The sequence below is a fragment of the Sorghum bicolor genome, chromosome 4 (assembly GCF_000003195.3).
Source record: "Sorghum bicolor cultivar BTx623 chromosome 4, Sorghum_bicolor_NCBIv3, whole genome shotgun sequence".
NCBI classification, from domain to species: Eukaryota; Viridiplantae; Streptophyta; class Magnoliopsida; order Poales; family Poaceae; genus Sorghum; species Sorghum bicolor.
Window position 1 is genome coordinate 9,773,641 of NC_012873.2, and position 11,059 is coordinate 9,784,699.

Here is an 11,059-nt window from a genome sequence, read left to right on the forward strand (position 1 = left end):
CCGAAGGATTGCAAACCTCACCTTGGCCGGCAACCTACAAACCAATCACGCTCCCCAAGTTCAACGGAAAAGCTGACCCCCGACAATTCCTGATGAGTTTCGAGGCAGCTGTAGCCTCAGCTGGAGGGAACGAAACTGTAATGGCGAAGTCCTTTGTGATCGCAGCCGAAGGAGATGCCTTGGCGTGCTACTCGATGCTCAGACCCGGGTCGATCTATTCATGGGAGAACCTTCGAGACAAGATTTTGGCGAATTTCCAGGGGTTCGCGGTTGAATCACTAACCTCCACGGACCTGTTCCAGTGCCGCCAAAGTCAGGGAGAGGCACTGCGGGAATACTTCCAAAGGTTCGTGCAGACTAAGGCGAGAGCACCCGGCGTGCCGGAGGAGGTTGCCATTGAAGCGGCCATCAAGGGTCTTCGCATAGGGCCCTTCGCAGCTCACTTGGCCAGAGAAAAACCAGCATCCATGCACGAGCTGTACCATGAGTTCGAGAAGTATTGCAGGTCAGACAACGACTACCGCAAGAGGTTGGAAGACCAAAACTCTCATAAGAGGCAGAGCAATGATAGAAACTCGCTGAAGAAAGAACCTTAGCCGCGAAGGCAGAGGTACAAAGACTTCTGGACGCAAAGGTCATCAGAGAGGTCATCTACCCGGAGTGGCTGGCGAATGTGGTCCTGGTCCCCAAGAAGAATGGTAAAATGAGAATGTTCATAGACTTCACAGACCTCAACAAGGCTTGTGTCAAAGACTCCTTTCCCTTGCCAAGGATAGATACCTCCGTTGACAAAGCCGCTGGTTGCCAGAGATTTTCACTACTGGATTGTTTCTCCGGATACCACCAAGTTTGGCTCAAAAAGGAAGACGAGGAGAAGGCAAGCTTCACAACCCCATTCGGCACGTATTGCTACACCAGAATGCCAGAAGGTCTCAAAAACGCTGGAGAAACCTTCTCCAGAATGATGGGGAAGGTTCTAGGAAGTCAGCTACAGAGAAACATTATAGCCTACGTCGATGATGTTGTCGTCATGAGCAAGCGCAAGGAGGACCATATCAAGGACCTGCAGGAAACCTTTGTCAACCTTAGATCTGCCGGGCTGAAACTTAACCCGGAGAAGTGTGTGTTCGGGGTCAGCAAGGGAAAAATGCTGGGATATATCATCAGCTCCGAAGGAATCAGAGCTAACCCAGACAAGACAAAAGCAATCATGTCAATGGCAGAACCCTCAAACAAGAAAGAAGTGCAAAGGCTGACTGGCCGAATAGCAGCCCTCAACAGATTCATTTCAAGATCGGCAGAACGGAGCCTTCCATTCTTCAAAGTGCTGAGAGGAGAAGGTAAAACAGAATGGGGTCCGGAACAATCAGAGGCCTTCAGGCAGCTCAAGAATTACATTGCGACCAACCTGGTGATAACAGTGCCCGAGCCAGACACTCCACTACTACTGTATGTGGCTGCCTCCGAGCACGCCGTCAGTGGTGTTCTGGTACACGAGACAAGCGACAGTAAGGGAACGGTGCAAAGACCCGTTTACTACGTATCCGAAGCTCTGTCAGGAGCAAAGTTGAACTACACGGAGATCGAAAAAATCGCGTACGCAGTCCTGTGTGCATCAAGGAAACTCAAGCATTACTTCCAAAGCCATGAGATCAAAGTACCCACTTCACAGCCATTGGGTGACATCCTTGGGAACAAAGAGGCTTCCGGACGTATTGGAAAATGGGCGGTCGAGCTATCACAGTTTGACATAACCTATGTCCCTAGAACTTCCATCAAATCTCAAGCCCTGGCTGACTTCATGGCAGATTGGACACCTTCGAACAAAAAAGAGGAGAAGGTAGTCGACCAGCCATGGACACTGTACACAGATGGCGCCTGGGGGCAGTCAGGAGCAGGAGCAGCAGCCGTTCTGATCGCGCCATCCGGACTCAGGCTAAAATATGCTGCGAGACTCGAATTCAAAGCAACAAACAACATAGCTGAGTATGAAGGTCTCATCCTCGGGCTGAACAAAGCTAAGGCTTCCGGAGCAAAAACCCTGCTCATCAAAACAGACTCCCAGGTGGTGGCAGGACAAGTGGAGAAGGAATACCTAGCACACAACCCGGAGCTGGCAAGATATCTGGCTGTTGTAAGAGGTCTGGAGAGAAGGTTCGAGGGATTCACTCTGCATTACATTCCTAGAGCCGATAACTACGAGGCAGACGAGCTAGCAAAGGCAGCAGCCAACAACACCCCCTTGCCAGAAGGAACCTTCTACCAAATCGTCGCAGCACCCGCAACTGAATCATTGCCGAAAGCTTTTCGCTCAGTTCTGCTGACAGAAGGCGAGGATTGGAGGCAAGCAGTAGTTGATTCTCTCAAAGGCAAAACGACTGCAGATGACGAAGCATTAGCCAAGAGGATGGAGGCAAGAGCAAGGAATTACACCACCATTGACGGGGTCCTGTACAAGAAAGGCGTAGTCCAACCTTTGCTGAGATGCATATCACAAAGCGAAGGCAGAGAACTCCTGAAAGAGATACACTCTGGAATATGCGGTTCTCACATTGGACCTCGCGCATTATCTGCTAAAGCATTAAGACAAGGCTTCTATTGGCCAACCCACATCAAAGATGCTCAAGAAATAGTGAAGACATGCAAAGCTTGCCAAACGTTCTCACCAATTCAATCAGGACCTTCAGCACTAACTCAGCTCATACCAGCATCATGACCGTTGCAGAGATGGGGAATGGACCTGGTAGGACCAATGCCAACTGCCCAGGGGGGAAACAAATTCGCCGTCGTGGCCATCGAATACTTCACAAGATGGATCGAAGCTAAGCCACTGGCAACCATAACCTCTGAAACAATCAGGAAATTTTTCTGGCAGAACATAGTCTGCAGATTCGGAGTTCCAAGCTTGCTCACAGTTGACAACGGGAAGCAGTTTGATTCAGACAGTTTCAAGGAATTCTGCCATCACATAGGAACCAAAATTGCTTTCGCGTCTGTTTATCACCCAGAGTCAAACGGGGCCGTGGAGAGAGCAAACAGAACAATATTCTCCGCAATCTCCAAGACCTTACTCAACCTACGCAAGGGGAAATGGGTTGAAGAACTACCCAGAGTTGTATGGTCACATAACAAAACAGTTTCAAGAACAACTGGGTTCACTCCATTCAAGCTCTTGTATGGGGAAGAGGCAATGTTGCCCGAAGAAATCAAACACCAAAGCCTGCGTTCCATGAAGCAGCAGTTGGCTGAAGATGAAGAGTATTGCAAGGAAACCTTAGAATCAATAAGACTTGAGGCAGTGGAGAACATTACCAGGTATCAACAAGAAACCAAGAAATGGAGAGACCGCAAGGTAGTACGAAAAGACATACAAAATGGGGACCTGGTACTCAGGAAAAAAGGAGATCACCCAAACGCTGGTAAATTGCAACCCAAGTGGGAAGGACCTTATACAGCAATACAAGCGGGAAGGTCGGGATCCTTCTACCTGAAAGACCTCGAAGGTAGAACCTCCACCCACACGTGGAACGTCGACAATCTACGAAGATTTTACATTTGAGTGTAAGGATGACCCCCGCAAAATAAGCGGCGGCATCCACGTCCCTAAATACGCTTGTTTTCTTTTTCTCTCTACTTTTTCGCACTCCAAGGTCTGCACTCTTTTCCTCACAGGGGTACTCCTACCAGGAGGTGAGGTTTTTAACGAGGCAGAACCTATGTAAAAACCTCTGAGATATAAAGAGGAATCCACCCCAGAACCAAAGCCCAAAAGTCGAAAAACAGCCAGCAACGAGGCTGTAGCATTCGACAAAACATCACGTGATCACAAGGACCCTCCGCAGCTTTCATCCAAAAGCTAAGAAAGCTCGGAACGTCCTCAAAGGTGAAAAAACACCAAATCCTTAGCAAAAGACCTAGCCAAGAGCCGGGCAGCAAGGATAGCATGGCCAAAAAGTGAAAAACTCCTGTCCTCCTCAGGCATCACAACATGGCCAGAAGGAACAAAACCTTCAAACCTGACAAAGACCTGAGGACAATCAAGCATCAGGAACTATATTATTTTTGCCAAAAGGCAGCGGAGGTTTAACATTCACAAGACAGACCTCAACAAAATTCACATAACCTTCACCAAAATAAGGTCGAAGGTATCCTGCTACTCTAAGCAGACCCCCAACAAACAAAGTGTGAAAATAAAACAAAACTACAATAACCCTCAGTCACGTACAGCAAAACCAACCACCACAACAACCATCAATAACTCGATAATAAATTTTAACCTAACAGAGTACATAAAATAAATGCATGAAAGCCTATAAAACCAGGCTCACCTTGCCCCCACCCTCAATCAGGATCAGTATACAAAGACCCAAGCATCGAGTGCAAACCTAGCAGTCACAAAGCAAAATCCTAGGCCACCATGGAAGCAGGAGTTAGCCTCACAACAGCAACAAAAGTTTGTATTGCACGAAGCTTCGTAATACTAGAACTGCGGCGTTGTGATGAACATCGACCACAAAGTCGTGTACAGCCACAACAGAAACAATGGAAGTCAGACTCAGAGGTCTCTGAAGGGTATCGCACGAAGTCTCGTAACGTCCCTTCAGAACCTCCGACTCAGATACCCGAAGGTTCTCCTCGACAACACTCCACGGGAGTCGAGCAAAGGAAAAAAGTAGCACAATTCAGCGGAGGCTCCTTCGCACCAATAAAGTCGAAGGTTCTAAGGCCAAGAAGCGGCGATCCTCCGTGCAAGAAAAAACCAACAACACCTTCGCAACATCGAGCATCAAGCACAAGCAGGCCACAGCAACACAAAGATCCTTAGGATCAACACCACTGTGACGTTGCAATGTATAAACGTTATAGCGCGAAGGTTGCAATAAAAATAAAGCTAAAAGGTGTGGAGACCATGGCCGAAGCAATGGTAAAAATGTCTGATCTTTATTAACTATAAACAACAAAAGTTTACAACCAAAAACGAAAAACATCCTTCGACCGTCAAGAGTCGAAGGTTCTAAGACCCTCGCACAATTTTTACATATGAATCTGGAATAAGCCTAAGCTCATCGCAGTAATCACGAACAAGAAAATCAACTAAGTCATCAATACTACGCGTAGGATACTTATGGCGCCACCAATCAATCAGGTAACCCCTCGCGTACAGATCTCCACGCTTGAACGTCACAGGGGTAACGTAGCTTCCTTCGACAAAGTTCGAAGGAAGAACATCCTCTGGAGCAGATCTCACAACCTGTGCAAAAAAAGAGCAACTTCAAAACCAACCCAAACGAAGGATAAAGCCAAAACTTATTACGAAGCTTTCGAACCTCCGGATAACCATGGAGAAAAGGCTCAGCCAAATCCTCGGGAACCTCCGACACCCATCGTACCCTATCCTTCTCACCAAAGATGCGAAGGATAGGATATGGCGGCTGCGTAAAAACAACAAACCTTGTCAAAGAAATATACACATAACCTACGATAAACGAAAAATAAAACAAAAACCACCACCTAAGCCGGAGGCCATGAACCTCGACGCGCAAGCGACCGGACGAATTCAGATCGTTCGTCATCTAGGTCATATCCAACAAACTCAAACATATCCACCACCCTCATGTTAGGGAAGGCAATTCGCCAGTACTCCCACAATTCGCCAGAAACATAAATCCCTTTGTAAAAAATTGAAAGCGGAGTAATGCAATGATCCTGCGCAGGTCCTCCGCCAGAGACCTGCGCATGATCAAAGTGTAAAACAAAGGATTATCCGAAAACAACTCAATATATTACATTCTCAACAGTCTTTACAAATTGAGCAAAACCTCCGGCCTTACTTACAAAAAAGCGTCACATGCATGGACGCAAAAAAAAATACTAAGAAAAACCTAAAAACTAAAAAGCCTCACACCTGAGGCGGAGGAGGAGCAGAAGTCTCGGGCTGCTCTGGAACCTTGGCAGCAGATCCCTCCGGAGCTTTAGCACCAGCATCACAAGCCTCCGCTTCAGCCTGCGTCAGAGGATGCGCCTCGCTTGGTGGACGCGAAGGACCGGCCTTATCAACCTTAGCCTTCTTCTTCGCAATCTCCTACAAAATAAACATCTTAAGTGACATTGCAAAACAGCAAAACAGAATACAAAAAGAAAAAAAACAAATCAAAAATACCTCAGCGCGACGAGCCTCCGCCATCTTCTTCGCCTCAGCCCGCCCAAACCTAATCCAGAACGAACTGATGAAGTTCCGGACAGATTTGCGCAGGCTAGAGGTGCCCTCGCCAACATCCTCCGCCGAGGCAAACTCCTCCTTAGCAACCCCCTCGGCGTGGGAGCAACCTCCGCGCCGCAAAAGTCGAGCGAAGGAGCTAACCGCAGCCAAAGCCCCAAAATCAACAGCTCCTCCGACAAAGTCAGGTAGCATGCGGATATGGGACTTCAACCACGCTAGGCCAGCCCCAACGTCGCCGCTGGGCGGAGGAGCAGAGGTGCTGCCCCCAAACTGCGCCAGCGAGTCGGCATAGAGCCCAACAATAGCTGCAGCCTCCGCTTCCGCTTTCTGCATGCGCGTCTGCAGCTCAGCCGCAGACGTCCGCTCAGCATCAAGTTCCTTGCGAAGGCGGTCAGCAATGTCCTCCGCCTTCTTGGCTCGCTGTAGGGCCAAGTCCCTAGCTCTCCCCGCCTCAGTGACATTCGTGCGGAGGACAGCCGCCGAAGCTTCGGCATCTTCTTTCTCCTTCTTCAAGACCTCCGACCCAGCCTTGTAATCATCCCTTTCCTTTCTCAAGGACTCAATTTCCCGCCGGACAGAAGAAAACTCCTTAACTTCCTCCGACAGGCGAGCCTTCTCAGCCTCCAAAGTTTCATTTTCCTTCTTAAGAGCCCCAATGGCTTCATCACGGCAAATAACCTCTCGGGAGCACCGCTCCTCCAAGGCAGCAGCCATGTGATGACCCTGCCCAAAAACAACACATATGAAACCTCCGAACAAAAAACGGCGAAGGAAAATAAAACGCATCACAAACATACAAGGCTATGGTGCTCATATTGAATGCGAAGGAGCGTGTCAAAGTCCATGCCGCGGAGCTTCTGACCAAAACGATCTGTAAAGCAAAAACAAGTAAGAAAAAACATCGTAAGAAACAAAAAACCTTTGGCGGAGGCCAGACAACGAACCTCCGACCAAGGAATGAACCTCGCGCAAGGCATCAGTCCAACCTGAGATCGAAGGATCAGAAGCACCTGCGCAAAACCAAAACAAATCTTAGAATAAAATACAAAAAAAAACAAACCAATTAGTTGAACAAAAAAGAAGAAACTCACCGGGACCAAGAACATCAGCAGGCGAAGGCCTACTTGCCAGCGCAGAAGGCGCAGGAACCCGATGCGGAGGAACCGCAAGACCTTCCTGTGCTATGCTAGCACCCTTAGCCAGTTCCTCCGCAGTGGCCAAACCTGCAACCACATCCTCTAAAAACAACATAAAAATGATATAAGACCGCGATAATAGAAACAAGCAGAAAAAAACAAAAATAACAGCAAAGAAACGAACCTATATACAGCGAGTTTATACCATCTCCGGCCAGGCGCGGGGGAGCCTCCGCCATCTTTACCCTCCGAACAGAGGCGGACTCTGCTTCATCACTAGACGACTCCTGCACATCCTTTGGCGGAGATCCTCCGCCAGCAGATACCTCCCGCGCAGAACCCTCAGCCACCGCAGGATTCGCCTCCCGCGCAGGACTCGCCTCAGGAGGCTCCGCGTCTGAAGACTCCTCCCCAAGAAGAGACGCGAAAGGCGCGCGTACAGAAGAAACCGCGCGGGAGGCTTCAACTTCAGGAACTCCACCGGCAGGAGCAACCTCCGCAGGAGCAGCAGCCACCGAGTTAGACTCGGCAGCAGAAGAGCGGGCGGAGGAAGACTCCACAGGAGTCTCCAACACAACCTCCGCCTTGCGCTTCTTCGCAAGCTGCTTAACACCACCACCACCCTTCCTCTTCTTAGCCTCCGCCGCAACAACGGCCTTGGACGAATCCTTCTTCTTCTCCAGGCCAAGCAGAACCTCCGGAGGAACGACATAATCCTCATACTCGATCCCCAAATCTTCAAAAACGCGATTGAAACGCGGCATAGTCCCAAGTGCGGACTTCCGCTGGAGGTATTCCTTCTCTGAGATCTTTCCAACGATCCTCCGAGCAAAAACCTCCACGCGGTCAAGGAAAGAATCCTTCGTCTCATCCTCCGGCAAACCCGCGCCAAATCAAGGAAACGGCAACCCCTCCGGAGGACCAAAGACCGGTACTTGCACCATTTCAATGGTGAACTCGTCAGTCCTGCGGCCAAGGGGCCAGTAGTCGGCTGCAACCATCTCCTCGACCAGGTCCCGACCTCCGGAGTATCGGCAAGCCAGCGCAAAGGCCTTGTCGCAAGCCAATCGCGCCTCAAGCTGCTCCTCCGACACCGGCTTCGAAGGATCAACCTTCGAGATAGGCTTCAACTCCTTCATCAACGATGCGTAAGGGTAAACCTTATCAACGCTACCGTCATCCAAAGTCCTCGACGCAGCGGGGGTCTTCACGTAGAACCAGGCTCTCATCCAATCCTTCTCCCACTTGCCCTTTTGGCAGTAGGAGATCTCGCACCTTGGCCCAGGCATTGTGCGGCGCGGCATGAACGCGCAGCTTCCAAACTGCGCAATGCACTCAACACCTTCGGCATCCTTCACCTTCTTAGGCTGGCGCTGAAGTTCGAAATACGAGCAGAAAGTGTCAATGTGGGGCATGGCTCCGTAGGATTCACACGCCCAGGAAAATTTGCTAAGGGTCAGTATCCCATTGGGGCTGAAATGCTGTAGCTCAACGTTGAAGCTCTCCATCACCTCGCGAAGGAAATGGTACGGAGGCATCCGAAGTCCGCAGGTAAAAAAGTCCCTGAATACAACAGCATAACCCTCTTCAGGCGCAGGCACCGTCTGACCCGCAGGAGGAGCCTTCGCACGGCCATCCTTGAAAAACCGCGCTTCAACCATGTCAGCGATATCCTCCGTCCTCACAGTCGACTCCCCAAACTCAAAGGTAATTGCAGCCATCTCCTCAAACTCTTTCGCGCTGATTAGATCACCAACAGAAGCTTCGACGTCAGACAACGTCTCCTCCAGATCTTGAGCTGCTGCCACCTCAAGCATCCACTCCTCAAACCTCCGCAGCCAACCCCCAGACCTTACACTAAGAAAATTTCACAAAGGACCAGAAAAATCTGACCTCGAAGGACGCGGCGGAGGAAGATGAGCCACCGTAGATCCTCCGACAAAACTTATGAACTAAACACAACAGTAACACACGCGAGCAGTGCGAGCAACTCAGAAAGCAAGATGTGGCGAAGGAAAATGTGCAGGAAATGAGCGGCAGGGGTGAGAGCTCAGAGCACCCCAGCATCCCTTTTTATAGGGGGGGCCTGCGACCGCGCGGCCGTTGCGATTCCCCGCGCCCAACGGCTAAAACCGGAGGACTCGGCCTGACCGTTGCGATTCACCAGCCCAAACGGCTAACTCCAACGGCTATAATACCCTTCGCACTCTAACGCGCGAAGGATAACAGCCTATCAGAACAACAATGATCGAAGGATCCTGTCAAAACAAATGGCTAAGTAAAAGAAATATTTTTTCGAAACCGCTAACAAACACATCCTGCGCACCAGGGGGGAAGGCAGACCATGCTCGCGGCCTCCGCAGCGTGGCATGTTTTTGAGCACATGGACCGCAGGAGTGCCATTAGCCCAAAAAGGGGGGAAATATTGGGGAACAGCTGCATCCTTCCCCCTGGTAGCGTCGAAGGTTATCCTTCACCCGAGGAACCTCCGACGCCTGAAGCGTCGAAGGATATCCTTCACTGGAAAAATACTAATGTTGACGACTCGTCTGGTCGTGCTAAGTGTGTGCAGGGACTGAGGCACCGGCGGAGGCCCACAGGCAAGGAAAGGGGGGAACCTCCGACCCTCCCGGGTCCGAGGATGGCGAGAGAACGCGGTCAGGCCGAGGGACCTCCGACTCGACCAGGCTAAGGGGGAACTCCCGGGGTGGCCGGGTCAAGCAACCTCCGGCCCAGCCAGGCTGAGGAACCTCCGACACCGAAGCGTCGGAGGATCCGCGATTGGGCGGAGGATCCAAGCCTCCGACCAGCTGAAGCCCCAGACAGAGGATAAACGAAGGGCTTGCAATGTGAAATTACGCAGGTGACTTAGGGTCAGTAGACTGTGATGTAAGGATATGCTGGAATATTCCCCCACCGTCACGGGGTATTTATGTAAATGTCGTTAGGTCGGTTTCCAGGCCCTATATAAGGGGCGCGATGCCGTCATTAATAAGGAGAAGAGAGGGCATTCACTGCATTCACCTACTGTTGAGCCCACTGTCCGTTACCGCTCAGGCCTCTCACAGCACCGAGTGAGAAGGTTCCCGATCTACTGTACTGCTGGGGCGTGCGGAGAGCATTTTCCCAACATTATGAAATTTGGCTATTAAGTTTAGCCAAATTGTTGGAGTTGCTTCATTTAGCAGTATTTTCTGGATAGCCAGGCATATTTCCACCGCCTTTCAAGCTACACATTTTAGAACCTGGTAGAAAAGAATACATTCTCACAAAATGTTTGATGAATATTTATATTGAACAAGCTTATTTGTGCATTGGCTTCCTAGAGAATCTGGAGATTTCCTGTATGGAGACATCCGGTCTAGTGTCCCTTGAGGCTGCTGACGTCTTATTTGATTGCTGAATAAACACATAATGTATTATTTGTACTATTTTCTGCATTTACTTTGATAGTTCTATCATGTTTGTCTTTTAGCAAATGTATAGCTTAGCTAGCTAGGTTACTTGTAGTGGAATCTACTCATCTAGATTAAATCCTCGACTTGACATAAGTGTTTGTGTTTTTTTGAATTTATTATAGAATTTAAAAGTGGTATTCTTTTAATAGTAGGCGATGTGTCGTCAAATAGCAAGGCACTTTGGTGACCGTTGCATAATTAGGTAGACTGAAAACATTAGGGTTTCATAAATTTTTTGTCATGGT

General features: G+C 49.6%; 1 protein-coding gene across 1 annotated transcript; it reads right to left on the reverse strand.

The window, feature by feature from the left end:
* On the reverse strand, positions 5,015 to 8,120 carry LOC110434730. The gene is made up of 8 exons (XM_021459445.1): positions 7,541 to 8,120; positions 7,312 to 7,443; positions 7,165 to 7,230; positions 7,018 to 7,091; positions 6,362 to 6,943; positions 5,906 to 6,082; positions 5,328 to 5,432; positions 5,015 to 5,251 (listed from the first exon to the last, which is right to left on the reverse strand). The coding sequence occupies exons 1-8, from the start codon at positions 8,118 to 8,120 to the stop codon at positions 5,015 to 5,017; spliced, it is 1,953 nt and encodes a 650-aa protein (XP_021315120.1).

Coding starts and splice junctions, on each gene's coding strand:
- LOC110434730 (XM_021459445.1), bottom strand. CDS start 8,120: ATGCCGCGTTTCAATCGCGTTTTTGAAGATTTGGGGATCGAGTATGAG. Junction 7,231..7,311: donor TGCTGATGTTCTTGGTCCCG/GTGAGTTTCTTC, acceptor GGTTTTGCGCAG/GTGCTTCTGATCCTTCGATC. Junction 6,083..6,361: donor ATTTTGGGGCTTTGGCTGCG/GTTAGCTCCTTC, acceptor TTTATTTTGTAG/GAGATTGCGAAGAAGAAGGC.